The sequence below is a fragment of the Pelobates fuscus genome, chromosome 1 (assembly GCF_036172605.1).
Source record: "Pelobates fuscus isolate aPelFus1 chromosome 1, aPelFus1.pri, whole genome shotgun sequence".
Classification (NCBI taxonomy): Eukaryota; Metazoa; Chordata; class Amphibia; order Anura; family Pelobatidae; genus Pelobates; species Pelobates fuscus.
This window is the reverse complement of record NC_086317.1, coordinates 397,884,838-397,900,956: the sequence shown is the minus strand read 5'-3', so window position 1 is coordinate 397,900,956 and position 16,119 is coordinate 397,884,838. Positions and strand designations below refer to the sequence as shown.

The 16,119-nt window shown below is 40.5% G+C and overlaps 1 protein-coding gene across 5 annotated transcripts in view; it reads right to left on the bottom strand.

Moving 5' to 3' along the window:
- Positions 1–10,287, bottom strand: part of KIF5A (kinesin family member 5A) — a 139,903-nt gene extending 129,616 nt beyond the window's left edge. For all 5 annotated transcript variants that reach the window (XM_063427494.1, XM_063427518.1, XM_063427502.1 and 2 more), the window contains exon 1: positions 9,667–10,287. In XM_063427494.1, the coding sequence (XP_063283564.1) occupies positions 9,667–9,792 (126 nt within the window). In that variant the 5' untranslated portion in view covers positions 9,793–10,287. The remainder of the gene's footprint in view (positions 1–9,666) is intronic.
- Positions 10,288–16,119: the final 5,832 nt, after the last annotated feature.

Genomic DNA, 16,119 nt, shown 5'->3' with positions numbered 1-16,119 from the left:
CTCCAACCAGCATCGATGGTCTAGAATCAAAATACCAGTATCCGGTACTGACTTAACTGTAAAGGAAGGTATAGATGTGGGAATATAAACAAATCAATAGTGACTCATAGCTTGAAGAATGAGTAGGGTAACAGAAACAAGAAAATAAATGTAGAATTGCTATAGGTTTATTTTGTTAATTTCTGATAAAAAAAAATGTATAAAACATTTCTAACACAAAAGTAGTTCCATTTAATGTGATGCTAAAATGCTCAAAATCATTTTTTTGCATGTGTGTAAAATTTTGGACTTTACTTCTGCTCCCATGTATGGATAAATGCATTTATCAGTAGACCAACCTGTTTATCCTATGCCCCGAAAGGAGATAAAATTGTAATTATTTTTAACAGAAATAATTTAAAGGGACACTAGAGTCACCAGAACAACTACAGCTTATTGAATTTGTTCTGGTGAGTAGAATCATTACCTTCAGGCTTTTTGCTGTAAACACAGTCCTTTCAGAGAAAATGCAGTGTTTACATTACAGCCTAGTGATAACTTCACTGGCCACTCCTCAGATGGCTGCTAGAGGTGCTTCCTGGATGATTTAATTCAAGATCTTCTAAATTACTGGACAGCTTAAAGTTCTATAGCAGGGGCAGGCAAACGTAGGCACTTCAGATGTTTTAGAATAGACCTCCGATGACACTTTGTCAGTATTATAGCTGTAAGAGCATTATTAGAGATGTAGTCCACAACATCTGGAGTGCCAAAGGTTTCCTACCCGTTGTATAGGTTGGGATAACAACTGATGCTGTAGTAGGAAATGGAGTACAGAATGATGGTGGGATAATCAGCAGATCAGCATCTCTGCCAGAAAGAAAACAGTGAGATTCATCTGAAAATAGATCCAGCTGAATACTAAACAGACATCAGATGAATATTGCTGGTCTGGGCAAAAAAAAAAGAAAAAGGGAACTTCTAAGTTAAAGCAGTACTGTCACCGTCTGTAGACTTTGTAGAATTCGCAAAGGCCTCCAACTGTGACACTGTCGCTGTGGGTCCTGTGGGGGGCAGGTAAGGGTGAAATTTACTAGAACCTATTCCACAACGGCGCAGCCAGTGATGTACATACTGCGAGGCAAACAAGGCATTTGTGTGCAGCACTTTCCAGGGGGTGGCAAAAAACACTGCCCCCAAATTCCCAGGCTAATGTCTTGTTAACTTCGCTTTAACGGCACCCAAGAGCTGGCCGGCTGAGTGATTGTGTGTGTCGGTCAGTGTGTGTCTGTGAGTGAGTGTCTGAGTGATTGTTTATGTCTCTCAGTGTGTGTGTGAGTGATTGTTTATGTCTGTCAGTGTGTGTGTGTGAGTGTGTGTATCTGTCTGTTAATGAGTCTGTGTGTATATCTGTCTGTGTATGTCTGTCAGTGTGTGTCTGTGAGTGTGTGTGTGTGTGTGTGTGTATGTCTGTCAGTTTGTGTCTGAGTGAGTGAGTGTCTGTGTGTGGGTGATTGTTTATGTCTGTCAGTGTGTGTGTGTGTGAGTGATTGTTTATGTCTGTCAGTGTGTGTGTGTGTGTGTCTGCGTCATCGGGTGTGTATGTCAGTGTGAATATCTGTCAGTGATTGTGTGTGTGTGTGTGAGTGAGTCAGTGATTGTGTGTGTCTTTCAGATTGTGTCAAATCAGTGAGTGTGTGTATGCCAGTGTATCTGAGAGTGTGTGTCTGTCAGTCAAAGTATGTGTTAGTCTTTAACAGGAAGAGGTGTTGCCTTGACAGGAAGGGGTGGGGCTAATTTAAATTAGGGGTGCCCGAGTTCCATCATGCCTAGTGCAGCACAAACCCAAAACACACCACTGGGCACAGCCATCTTATTTGGTCTGCTCAGACATCAATGCTGTACTCTCGTGGTTCCATAGGAGGATTTCATAGGAAGAGCAAATTCCATGCAACCATTACTGTCAGGATTGACACTTAGACCTCCACCTTTAATAAACTAAAAAGACATTCTAAGAGCCAGTACCAGTGCATCTTTTGAAATTATATATTTAAAGGAACACTAAAGTGTTATGAATACAAACCAGTATCCCTAACGCTGTAGTGTACCTATCCCTGGTTTTAGAACTGCTCCCCCTACCCCAGTGTGTGCTGTTAATAATTATTAAAAAAGGGTTCTTATTTACCTTTTTCCAGCGCGGAGGCTTCCAGCTGATGCATTCCTATGGAGTCTTCGGGATCACACTACTAAGTTTTACTCTGTTTGTGTCATGGAAGCACCTCTAGTGGCTGTCAGGAAGACAGCTGCTAAAGGTGGATTTAACCCTGCAATGTAAATACTGCTATTTCTAAGAAACGGCAAAGTTTGACATTCCTGGGCTAGAAGGACAGGACCACTGCACCTAGGCCATTTCTTTGAGATGAAGTGGTCTGGGTGACTTTAGTGGTCCTTTAAATGCAATCTCTGTGTAAATTTAAACATTAATGTAAGGTTGACAGATGGCCTGCAGGTATTAAAGGAACACTCTAAAACCAACAACGCATACATTTTTAAAAAATAATTAAAAAGAGATCAAATTTATATCCAGGCTGTGCTGGTTTGTCTCTTTAAGTTGCATAACTAATGCAATTTTTGCTGTTTGTACACACTGCACAACATTGTCATGTGATTGATAATGGCACCTACATATACAAGCAACCATTGGTTGTACAGATGGCACATTCTTTCCTTCCTTGTCATATTGTAGGATGTGGTGTACCTAAAAAGATAGATATATAGACAGACAGATATGTGTCTATGTTTGTTCTTTATAATTATGGTGCATACAGTGTTTTTTTTTTATTTAAAGGCAGCCTTTTTTAAATACATTTCCAATAATATCCATAGGTGCCAAAAGGCCTGAATTTGCCAGGACAGTCCCACGTTGTGGAGAAATGCCCCAGCAAAAATAGGTCCTGTAAATCTGTCCCACATTTCAAAATCTGCTGTCAGGTTTTAAGATGTAGGAAGGGACTCGGCGTTAGGATGATTGGCAGAAATTCAAACCATACATAACATTATTTCGGAATTCAGACAACACAGTGACTGAAATAATCACACAAGTCTGTTTTTTTTCCCCCTGGATTCTTCATCAGTTTAATTTATATACTGGAAACAAATGACATACATGATTGCTACAGGGATTCAATTGATTCATATTTGATTAATCATGGATTGTTGTGTGTGTTTGTGTGACTAATAGGTAGACCATAATCAGATTACCTAAAAGTAACTGATTCTGTAGAAATAAATCTAGCATGAATAAACGATGAAATGGTATTGTCTTTCGCTAAATTCTTTCTAAAAGGAGGAAATTTAATTTTGAGTTTGGAATATCTTCTTTCCAGCCAGCCTGCCGCATTGTCTCTTCTCGTTTGTACAATTGGAACTTGGAATATATCCAAGCTTCATCTTTTTCATTTTTTTATTTGGGATACTTCTATTTTTCTATCCAGCAGAGCTTCTACTCTGGCATTTGTGAAGCTCTGACATTTTTAATCACGTTAGTTGTCAGTTGCTCCAGTTGAAACCTAGGGTTTATCTTAGTCAGTGATCCCCATTATCTGGACATCTTTTATAGACATGGCTTATCTCTTCCAACGCTTCATCAACAAATGCAGAAAACCACAGCAGAGCCATTATGTCAAGAATTCTGGTTTACTTACCTCTGGCAGTAATCCAGATGTTGCCTGCTCCCATAATTCCTTGCTTTACTTCAGAATGCCTTTGATAGTTATACAAGCCTATTTTAACCTCACATTTTTGCCAATTGCCCAACAGTGTTTTCTGAGGCCATATTGTAGGCAATCTCTGGCACTCCAGATGTTGTGGACTACATTTCCCATGGTGCATTGTCAGTGTACTCCACTGGAAAGCCAGTAAGTGCATTCCTTGAACTTATTCTGCAATTTGGTTTCAATCTGGGTCAATTCTATGCTGCTCCTGGTACATTGTAACCCTAGCCAGGCTTGTTATTCATTGTTCTTGACCACTATAATCCTTGAACCAGCTTGCCTATTCGTGGCAGTGTATCGTTTGGTTCCCCACCATCACTATTCCTGGATTAATATATTTAGCTTTTTTGCCTCCCTGATACACCCCAACATGTCAAATGGACATAGAGGGACACTTTCCTTTTAGGGGCATGTGGTGGGTGTGGCCAAGGATGGGACTACTCTGAGACATTTTAGGTGGGTTACTAATAATTTATACAACTAAACTGTAATTTAGAACAAGGCTATTTACACAGACTGATTTTAAAAAATGAATTTGTTGTAGTTTAAAGATATATTAGAAATTGCAATTTCATCTGCCACATACAAAAGTGTATGATACATTACACCAGGGCTCTACAAATCCTAGGTGCAAGGTTGCCATGGAGACTAGGAATTTTGTCCTAGTGTTTGGGTGTTTGTCAGCCCATTCAGCCAAGGCGATCGGCCAGCCAAAGGAGAATGCAGGCGGCTAGCCGGCTGGTTGAGGGTCTATGAAGGCGGATGGCGGGCTCAGAGAAAATTGAGCCAGGTGGTGAGGGAGGGGACTGTAATCTTTGAGCTCTTCTTGCTCTGCTCCCTCGCGCACCTTGCTATGAAGCCGGGAGCCGGGACATCACTCCAGCCTTGGGATCACTAAACAGCACGCGAGGAAGCAGCGGGTGGACTTAATGAAACACTATAGGGTCAGGAACACAATCATGTATTCCTGACCCAATAGTGTCTAATCCACCTCCCAGCCCCCTTAGAAAGGATGAAAAATCACCTTATTTCGCCTTATTTCCAGCACCGCATGGGTCCGCTGATGTTGGCCCCGCCCCGATGACATCCTTGGTGACATCATCAGAATTGTCCATTTTTGTCGATTTTGAAAATCGCAAGGAGGCCGGATAGGGGCGGGGCCATAAGCAATTTTAGCCAATCAGCACCTCCTCATAGAGATGCATTGAAACTCTGAAAAGGCAGTGTTTACATGGAAATGCCTGAAGGCAATGCTTATACTCACCAGTACAACTACATTAAGCTGTAGTTGTTCTGGTGACTACAGTGTCCCTTTAAATAAAAAATGTTTTAAAAGAAATCTGTGAGTGATAATGTGCATTTGTGTGTGTCAGTATCAGTGATTGTGTGTGTCTGTCGGTGAGTGTGTTTCTATCAGTGTATGTGTGTCTGTGTGCGTCAAATCAGGTAGTGTGTGTATGTGTCTGTTAGTCACAGAGTGTGTGTGTCTGTTTAGGTGATCCCCACCTCCGATCGCATAGGAAAAGTGTTTTTACTCACCTCTTTCCCATGCTCTGCCGGTCTCGCTGCGGCTGTCCCCACCTCCATGGCTGAGATAATCACTCTTGATGATCTCAGCCAAGCCAATGCTTTCTCGTGAAGCTATTGCACAATTAGTATTTCCTCATAGAGATGCATTGAATCAGTGCATCTCTATGGGGAACATTCAGCACCTCCACGCAGAGTGTGTACATGCTGAACATGGGTGCTGCACATTGTGCAGTATTGGACTAGAAAGCACATCTAGTGGTGGTCTGAGTGATCATGGTCATCTGAAAAGGCAGTGTTTACATTAACCCCTTAAAAAGCATGCAGGGACAGTCTACAGACAACAGAACCACTAAATTAAGCTGTAGCGGTTCTGGTGACTATAGTGTCCCTTTAAGAATTTTATTTTTATCACTGAAAATGAAACTTTGTTAGTTTAACCCCTTAAGGACCAAACTTCTGGAATAAAAGGGAATTATGACGTGTCAGACATGTCATGTGTCCTTAAGGGGTTAAAAGAAACTGGCCTCTAACTTTATTAGCTAGCTCCTAGATTCCAAGCAAATTAGTCAAGCCCTGGATTACACTATGCTTTACGAGATTACACTATGCTTTACCACATCACCAATATCTAACATCAGCACCACTTCTGCTATTGTCACCTGCTGCCTGAGGCATTGCAATGATGCTTGATTATAAATAGAACTTTTTGTTCATTCAAAGCTCCTGCCATCAAGTGCAAAATGCTCACACAATTTCCAGAGGCAACAAAAAGATCCTCATGTCCTGAGGTGAGCCAACAACTCTAGGAGACATGCGTGTAAAGGAATGGAGCATTTTAGTTATGAAGAAAGGTTAAAAAATGTAAATCTGTTTAGTTTGGAGAAAAAAAACGGAGCCTCACAAGGGATATGATAACATTATACAAATATATTCAGGGCCAGTACAAACCATTATCTGAAAATCTATTCATAAACAGGGCTATAAATAGGACACGAGGTCACACATTTAGGCTGGAAGAAAGGAGATTTAGCCTAATACAGTCTATACAGATGTTTAAACAGCAATTGGATAAATACTTGCAAAAACATAACATACAGGGATATAATATCTAATTAGTGGGGTAATAGCTGCTTGATCCAAGGAGATATCTGACTGCTATTTTGGGGTCAAAAAGGATTTTTTTTCCTGGTTTGTTGCAAAACTGGAAGCGCTTCAGACTGGGTTTTTGCCTTCTTTTGGATCAACAGCAAAAACATATGCGAGGAAGGCTGAACTTGATGGACGCAAGTCTCTTTTCAGCTATGTAACTATGTAACCAAAACTTAAACCTTTGAATGGTTGGCCAAATTACCTAAGCCCAGGTATCCCCATATACTCTCAGGTATAAAACTATACCAATATCTATTTCAGCTTGTCCTGCACATTCTTTAATGCAAGTAAGATCAACAAGGTTTAATCTTCAAAATTGCATCATGACGTCGTTATATGTATGAACAACATTTTCAATAGAGATACATTTTGTGACATTTAAATTGCTGAAATATTTCGTGCCACTTCTGGAATTTAAAAAGTCTGTCCATTATTATCTATAAAACAAGCTTAACTGGATCTGTTTTTGAAGGGATTTCAAACATTTTCACAAATGTTGTACTAATGGACTGTATGGAAGCCACTGAGTTTATTCATTTAACCTTGAAAAGGACACTTTATGAATTACTTTATTGAACTGGATAGCAATTAGCATTGCAGTCAAAATGATAAAATAATAATGCTAATGAAAATGGGTTCATTAAAGTTTCACAAGGTACAGTGTTTCTAACTAGGGATTAATTACAAATCAATAATACTATAAGATTAAATATAATAAGACGCATACATAAGCGTCTCAAGCTATACTGAGGCAAAAAATAATGCAAATAGTATTTTTAAACATTTCATTTAAAAAATAAACTGTATTCAGCGCTTTAAATTAAAGATAAACGTATGATGTATACATTCTGCTAACTGATTGAACAGTAAAGGAAATCTAGATCAAGGTCATTAGAATGGATTCTGACAACTGGGAATTAAAGCAGGGCTAGGCAACCTGGCCTACTGGTTGTTGTGGAACACTAGGCCAACCCTGCTTTAACCTAATAACAACCAATCACAGTCCATGCCATCGCACCAAGGTGATTTTTAAAGATCATGTAGTCATTTTAGAACCAAATTGTGGTGACATCACCTATAGTGCAGGGTAGAATTTTTTTTCCAAGTATCTACATTGGCCTTGATTTTACAAGTCAGATGTCAACTCGTCACATTTCACTCTATATTAAGAAGACAACGGGTTTACAGCAAACTCTGAAAAGGCCTACAACTGAAAAATTATATTAAGCACTTTTGCTTAAACGAATGAAGCAATTCAAATCTGCTGAGTTCATCGAATATGTCCAGAGTTGTGACTACTTCACAACTATATTACAGAAAAAGAACCAGTTTCAACTTCATATAAAATTATAAGAGATCTTACACTGGATTATGCAAGCCTGGCAGCAATATCCAATATTCCAGATTAAATTTACATTAACTGTAAAGTATTTCTCAAGCCATTCAAATGCCATGCACCGTGCTTGTTCAGAAAAAAAGTGTTAAGAGCCAAGATTTGAAAAGCAACCTTGACAAATTTGACATGATTTCTATGTGTAAAATGTGTGATTTCCATGCCTTTCTTTCAGAAACTGATTATTGGAGGAACTGTGTAATTTTATAATATACTAGTAGCGATCTTTATAAGAGATTGATCTAATATTGTATATATATTGTATTTTATGTATTGTCAAACCCTATAACCTCAAGCAACTCATGTCATCTTTGTATACTCCATCATGTTCTAGGTAATGGGTGGGGCCTTCAAATGTTCACATATCATAATGTGTGAAAATCATTTATACAGCAGAGACATTGAGATAACGATTTATGGAGGGAGAGTTTATTATATATTAGTCATTACTCATCACTAATACTTTACATGACTATAATATAATAGTCATAATTCGTCACTAATTCTTTGTATTATTTTACAATTTACAAAGGCATCCATTATTAGGAAATAACTGTGTGTATATATCTTTATATATATATATATATATATATATATATATATATATATAGTTATAGTTATTTCCCATGGTAGTATGTTGTGGTACTTTGCTTAGTCATTATGACATCACAGCAAGTATCATTAGGGGATGTCAGTATATAAAGGATGCCTATACATTTCTGGTAAATTACAGAATACATTTAGTATGATGGTTTTTGGAAGCAAGGCATTCTTTTCACTAATAAGGGTGTGTGAGTGGGTGTTTTACTCCTGTGTAAATAGAATATGGATGATGGTCTCTTATTGGTAGAATTTGATGTGCTTTTAACTGTTCTCAATTGGTCCATGAAGGACACAACCTATAGAGAGCAGGTATAAATCAAACAACAGGAAAATATATTCCATAAATTAGCTAATTGTCAGATATTATGTTATAGATAGAAGAATGGAATGTTAGTAAACACATTAAAATAATACTTTAAAGAGCAAACTGATGCTAGATAGAAAGACGGATAGATAGATAGACAGACAGACAGACAGGCAGACAGAAAGGCAGACAGATAGATAGATAGATATTTATTTTGATGAGAGAGATAGGAGATAGATAGAAAGACAGACAGACAGACAGATAGTCTCTTCATTGTAAACAATAAATAGATGTTTCATCATTTCCATAATAATCCAGAGACAGGCAAAAACACAGCACTGCAGCACACATAACAGGAGAGGCAGCATCTTCTTATAAGAGCAATGTAAATAAAGCATATTAAAAAAAAAAAACTTCATCACGTATCAATTTCCGTACAGCTACAATGTATGAAAAAAATCAGCATCAACACTAAGTAGCACACTATTATAACAACAAATAATGGGACTGCCGTCTAATGCCAATCCAGGGGTTGTATTTAAACGCACCAATGAAAGCAACTTCTGGATAGCGCATTGCAGCCCCCCTAAAGGGAGTGGGTGAAACGATATGGAAGGCCAACACTGGCACTAATAGCCACAAACCCAGTGTGTGTACAGCTGGATAGCAATGGTGATGTGTGGAGAAACACTGCCACACCCTATCCAGAATGGACATCTATTATCCTGTACAGGGAGGGGCCAGGGGTAGTATTGTGTTATCTCTGAAGGAAATATTCAATTCTTCATAGTGATGATACAAAATGGAATTCCACTTCAAGGGGAGATGGGCACATGCCAATGATTGCCCCCTATTCCTAACTCCAATACCCAGTTTACACATTTTTCCCTTCTGTAGAAAAATATATTCCATAAATTCCAGTTCAATGCACTTACCCCAACAATCACAGAGTCATCTCCTTGGAACACAGGGATGAATTTGTCCCCTCTGGTCACCTCTGCTGAATTCAATGGGCGAAAGCGACACAGGACCTTGATGCTGCATTCATTGTTTTCAGCCATGATGGGGGAATTGGTGATGGATGCCACAAGAAGCAATGAGCTTTAGAGAGGCTTTTTTTCTGTTAGTGCCCTGTAAATACAAGTGATCCCCTAATCAGATGGGGTGTAGGCAGCTGAGGGCTCCTGGGAGAGGGCTTAGTGGGTTTGTTTAATCACAGGATTCTAGCATGGAACGTTGGCAGATGGGATGACGGTCTCCTTAGAGATGAGGAGATAAGATGAGATACGATGCAGGTGTGAAGGGGCTGGCTGCCTGGTCCTGCCGGGTAGATGGATTCATCTGGATGCTGTCAGCCTTAGGGAGGAGGAGGATGTGTCTATGGGCGATGCCTCTGTCCCTGGTGCTGTGCAATAACCACGTATTGGGTGCTGCTGTCAGGGTGTCTTGTGAAATGCTCGGTGCTGCAGAGATGGGGGCAGCAGCTTCTCTTGCAGTGTGTCCTGCAGGCTCTGCTCCTCCACTAGTGCTACAGCACGTCTGGGTATCTCTTTAAGGTCGCGCAGACTCTTAAGGTGGAACTGTTCTTTTGAGGGGGAGGGATCTTTTGAGGCTCATGGCAACTATTAAAGCCTTCATAGCCTTTGTACACCCTTAGACCACTCAAATGCATAGTGCATTGGAGTCATGGTAATAAATAACACTATAAACGTATGTCGATAGATGTCATGTAAATAATAAAGATGAAGGAATATGGCATTTTCGTTTAGCTATGCTAAAATCAAAGCACAATTGAAAAAGTCTATTTTTGTATATATACATCTGAACAGACTATTTTCTACATTCAACAATAGTGACCGTCCTGTCCCTTTAATTATGATTGTGTTTAAAAAGATTCTGCCCTGCAGTACACATTTCTCATAATCATCCCTAGTGAAAAATGACCTTATGGCTAATATGCAGGAACATTAAATTATTTAGATTATATCACAAGGATGAAGTATGTTTGTAAGAGGTTTGTTTCTTTGCCTGACTATGTTTACTACTTGCAAGAAAGTTGTCAGCATTTATATTGTTTTTAGAACAGAAAATAATGTAATAATATAATTAATAACAAGGGTGATACACATAACTATTACACAAATGACTGTAACCCCCAAGCTGGGTGAGTAAATAATGTTTTTATTAACCATTTATTGGCTGGGGATGCGAAGGTTGGGGGGGAGTTGCAGAGGACTCTATTGTGTTGGGAATAAAAATTTGTATTCGTAACACTATAAAATCCCTTTAAAGGGCCTATCTAAGTAACATTATTACACTTACGTGAGTGTAGTTACCCTACAGTGCCCTAGCAATATCACCCAGTTAAGGTATTCAGGGATAGTTGGACATAAATGGAAGCTTTTCCCAGCACCCATATACAATCCCCTCCCGGTTACTTCCTGATTATCTGGTCTGTTTTGTCCAATATGGATTCTGCTGATTGGCTAAGAGCAGGGCCAAGGATTTCTGCCACCCTAGGTGAGATACAATTTTCAATTGTGTTATTACAAGTTTATTTACTAAGAACCAAATGGAACCATTTCACTGATTATTTGCCAACTTATTAGATAGAAAGAAAATATGCTTTTCTTTTTTTTTTTCTTCAAGCCCTCAGTCTGTGCCATAGAATACTCCAACCATACACTTCTCATTGAGAAGCCTCTGTGCTGGAGGTGCGCATGCACACTCAAACGCAGCTTTTCTATGTTTCCCATTGAACTTTACTGCAGGTCATTGAGAAAGGGAGCTCTGTGGAGCTAAAGGAATTGGAAGAAAACTGAGTGACAGACAGGGAGGTAATTCTGACCCAATTATAAAAGGTTCTATTTCTATCGAAATCAGAACTTTTATAAACTGTCAATAAAATGACAAGCTCCAGACATGTAAACAAGCTGAAAATGCGTTATGTGTGTGGAGTATTGGTCTCTCTTAGCAAAACAAGTGTTTAAATATACACTCTCTTTTAAACTTATTCTCAATTTTTTCCTCACCTCAGCTTACTCTTCACTACTTCATTTTTTCAGTCTGTCACCTTATTAGTTACTTTTTACCCATAGTGTGCTCTGTGTGTTACCTAATGCATACACGCAGACAGTCTAATACATATACGCACACACACAAACTGCCTAATACATACAATCGACCTAATATATACAGTTGTAATCAAAATTATTCAACCCTCATTGCAAATCAGGTTTGTTGTCAACATTTACACTTTCAGCTGTTTGCAATGAACAGATCAAACCAAAGCAATTGAAATATCTCAACACAACAAATGTTTCAAGTGGTTTCCACAAAGTCAGCTGAAAATGCAAATTGTAATGACTTCTCCAGTCTCAAAATTATTCAACCCCCTGAATAGAATCCCTAACAATTGACAATTGACAATTAACCCGATTTTCAATGGGGGTTGAATAGTTTTGATTACAACTGTACATAAACACAAACTGCCTTATATATGTACCAACACACACATACTGCTTCATACTCACAGACATACTGCCTGATACATACACTCACATACAGTGGCTAATAGACACACACTGCCACAGACATGGAAACTGCCTCATAGATACATTGGCATACATGATGATTACATACATACACACAGTGGCGTACTAAAGGGGTCGGGGTCGGCCCGGATGCCACTCATTAGGGAAGTGCCCCGGCAGCCAGATCTTCAAATGACCGGCAGGAGGGCAGCGCACTGCACATCGCTCCCTTCCTTCCGGTCACTACATGTAGAGTGGCCAAGCAGGCAGACTATGGTAGACGAGCCTCTGTTTCCTTTCCCAGTCTGACAGGAAGTGCTCAAAGAGAGCACAGAACTGCTTCCTGTCAGGCTGGGTACAGGAAACAGAGGCTCCTCTGCTGTGGGCCGTCAGCCTCCGGTGAGGATGAGCAGACATAGGGGAGGGGGCTAAAGATGGCACAGGTGGGGGGACAAAGAATGGCACAGAAGAAGGGACAAAGAAGGGACAAAGAAGGGCACAGGAAGGGAAGGGGGCTAAAAAAAGATCCCAGGGAGATAAAGAAGTCACAGGAGTGAGGGGGGGAAGGGCACAGGAGGGGAGTGGGGCTACAGAGGACACAGGAGGGGGGACAAAGGATGGCATAGGAAGGGAAGGGGGTTAAAAAAATGTCCCAGGAGGGGGCAAAAGAAGTGTACAGGAGGTGAGGGGGGAAATAGGGCACCGGAGGGGAGGGTGGAGAAAGAGGGCACTGAATGGGAGAGGGCAAAATAAGGGCTAGGAGGAGAGTGGGACAAAGAAGGGCACAGAAGGAGGAGGCACAAAGAAACAAACAGAGGGGTTGAGGGACACAAAGAGACACATAGAGGGGCTGAGGATGGACAAAGATACACACAAGGGAGCTGTGGGGGGACAGAGAGACACACACACAGGGACTGGGGTCACAAAAGGCACAGAGAGGGGCTGAGGATTGACAAAGATACACACAGGAGGGTTGTGGGGGGACAGAGAGACACACACAGGGACTGGGGGCACAAAGGGGCACAGATGAGCACACAGAGAAACACTGAGAGGGAACACAAAGGCACACTGAGGGACACAAAAAGACACTCAGAGGGGCTGGGTGGACACAACAAGACACACAGAGGGGCTGTGGGGAGCAAAGAGACATTCACAGGGGCTTGAGAGCACAGAGAGGCTGAGGGTGGGCAAAGAGAAACACACAGGGTCTGAGGGAGGATCAAGAGACACACAGAGGGGCACACAGAGACACACTGAGAGGGAACAAAGAGACACACTGAGGGACACAAAGAGACACATAGAGGGGCTGAGGGGGGCAATGAGACAAACAGAGGGGCTGAGGGAGGACAAGGAGACACACAAAGAGGCACAAAGAGACACACTGAGGGGCACAAAGAGACACAAAGGGGCTGTGGTAAAAAGACACACCGAAGAAACACACTAAGGGGCACAAGAGGTACACAGCAAGCATCCCTCCTTCACCCCTCACATACTCATATGGTGGCTGGTGTACTGGAAGCAGCCAATTCAGTCAATGTGTTACCTCCTCTCTCCACTATGCCACTGGAGGTCCTACTGCCATGCTTTCAGTGTGCATCTATGGTCCTTCCCACACAGTTGCGTAACTACTTGTTATGCACCTTTTAAGAATGGGGAGTTTGACCATCCTAGCCAAACAACCGTACCTCTGCCTGGCGGCTCTCCTTGTTTCCTTACATTTCCTGCTGGGGTATCTGGAGAGCCGACACTGGAGGAATCTTATGGGGTAAAAAAAATTTACGCTTCAGGTAAGAAGGCTCCTGAGAACCTCCTGACACCATTTTGAGTGTTCCTTTAAAGTTTGTGAAAACTTCTAAAGTAAGTTAGTGTCTTATTGAAAATGAAACCATTTTATAAATGCAAGCTGTGTGAGTCACTGTCAGGGAAGGTGTAACTATGGGTGCATAAACAGAAACAAAAGTGATTCAACTCCTAAATGGCAGAGAATTGAGTAGTGAGACTGCAGGGGCATGATCTATACACATAAACGGCTTCATTGAGCTAAAGTTATTTTGGTGGCTGTAGTGTCTTTTTAATAGTTATGACCTATGCAAGTTCTAGTGCTGGATGGATGCTGGTGAACTAACTTAGACTAGAATTAGCTTAGTGGTGTACTAGCAAAACCATTAACAGATTTATTTAACCAATCATTGATAACAGGAGTAGTCCCAGAAGATTGGAAGTTAGCGAATGTTGTGCCCATTCACAAGAAAGGTAATAGGGAGGAGTCGGGCAACTATACGCCAGTAAGCCTTACTTCAGTAGTGGGGAAAGTGATGGAAACCATGTTAAAGGATAGGATTGTTGAACATCTAAAAACACATGGATTTCAAGATCAGAGACAACATGGGTTTACTTCAGGGAGATCATGCCAAACTAATCTTATTGATTTTTTTGATTGGGTAACTAAAATTATAGATCAGGGTGGTGCAGTAGACATTGCTTACCTAGATTTCAGTAAGGCTTTTGACACTGTTGCACATAGAAGGCTTATCAATAAACTGCAATCTTTGAGTTTGGATTCCAATATTGTTGAATGGGTAAGGCAGTGGCTGAGTGACAGGCAACAGAGGGTTGTAGTCAATGGAGTATATTCAAAGCTTGGGCTTGTCACCAGTGGGGTACCTCAGGGATCTTTACTTGGACCCATTCTCTTTAATATTTCTATTAGTGATATTGCAGATGGTAAGGTATGTCTTTTTGCTGATGATACTAAGATATGTAACAGGGTTGATGTTCCAGGAGGGATAAGCCAAATGGCAAATGATTTAGGTAAACTAGAAAAATGGTCAGAGTTGTGGCAACTGACATTTAATGTGGATAAGTGCAAGATAATGCATCTTGGACGTAAAAACCCAAGGGCAGAGTGCAGAATATTTGATAGAGTCCTAACCTCAACATCTGAGGAAAGGGATTTAGGGGGTATTATTTCTGATGACTTAAAGGTAGGCAGACAATGTAATAGAGCAGAGCGGGAAATGCTAGCAGAATGCTTGGTTGTATAGGGGGAGGTATTAGTGCTCATGCCATTGTACAGAACACTGGTGAGACCTCACTTGGAGTACTGTACACAGTACTGGAGACCATGTCTTCAGAAGGATATTGATACCTTAGAGAGAGTTCAGAGAAGGGCTACTAAACTGGTTCATGGATTGCATTATAAAACTTACCAGGAAAGGTTAAAGGATCTTAACATGTATAGCTTGGAGGAAAGACGAGACAGGGGGGATATGATAGAAACATTTAAATACATAAAGGGAATCAACACAGTAAAGGAAGAGACTATATTTTAAAGAAGAAAAACTACCACAACAAGAGGACATAGTCTTAAATTAGAGGGACAAAAGGAGGAGTTTAAGCATGCGTGGGATAGGCATAAGGCTATCCTAACTATAAGATAAGGCCAGGGACTAATGAAAGTATTTAGAAAATTGGGCAGACTAGATGGCCCGAATGGTTCTTATCTGCGTCACATTCTATGTTTCTATGTTTCCAGAATTACCTGTTTAACCCATTCTAAAACAACCTGATCACTCAAGTGAATTGGGTGGGAGTGAGAATGTCACAAAGGGAGTCCTCTGACACACCTTTGCATCCATGTGGTTTCTATTCCAAGAAATTAACTAAGGCTGCACAAAACTACCATATGGGGAATGAAGACCTCCTTGCTATAGTCGTAGCATTAAAGGAATGGAGACATCTGTTGGAAGGTTAGAAGTATCCTGATGTTATACTTGAATAGAATGATTCTCTCCAGTCAAAATAAGTTAAAGCATTCATTGATATAATTTGATGTGTCATCTGCTAGTTTCTGTA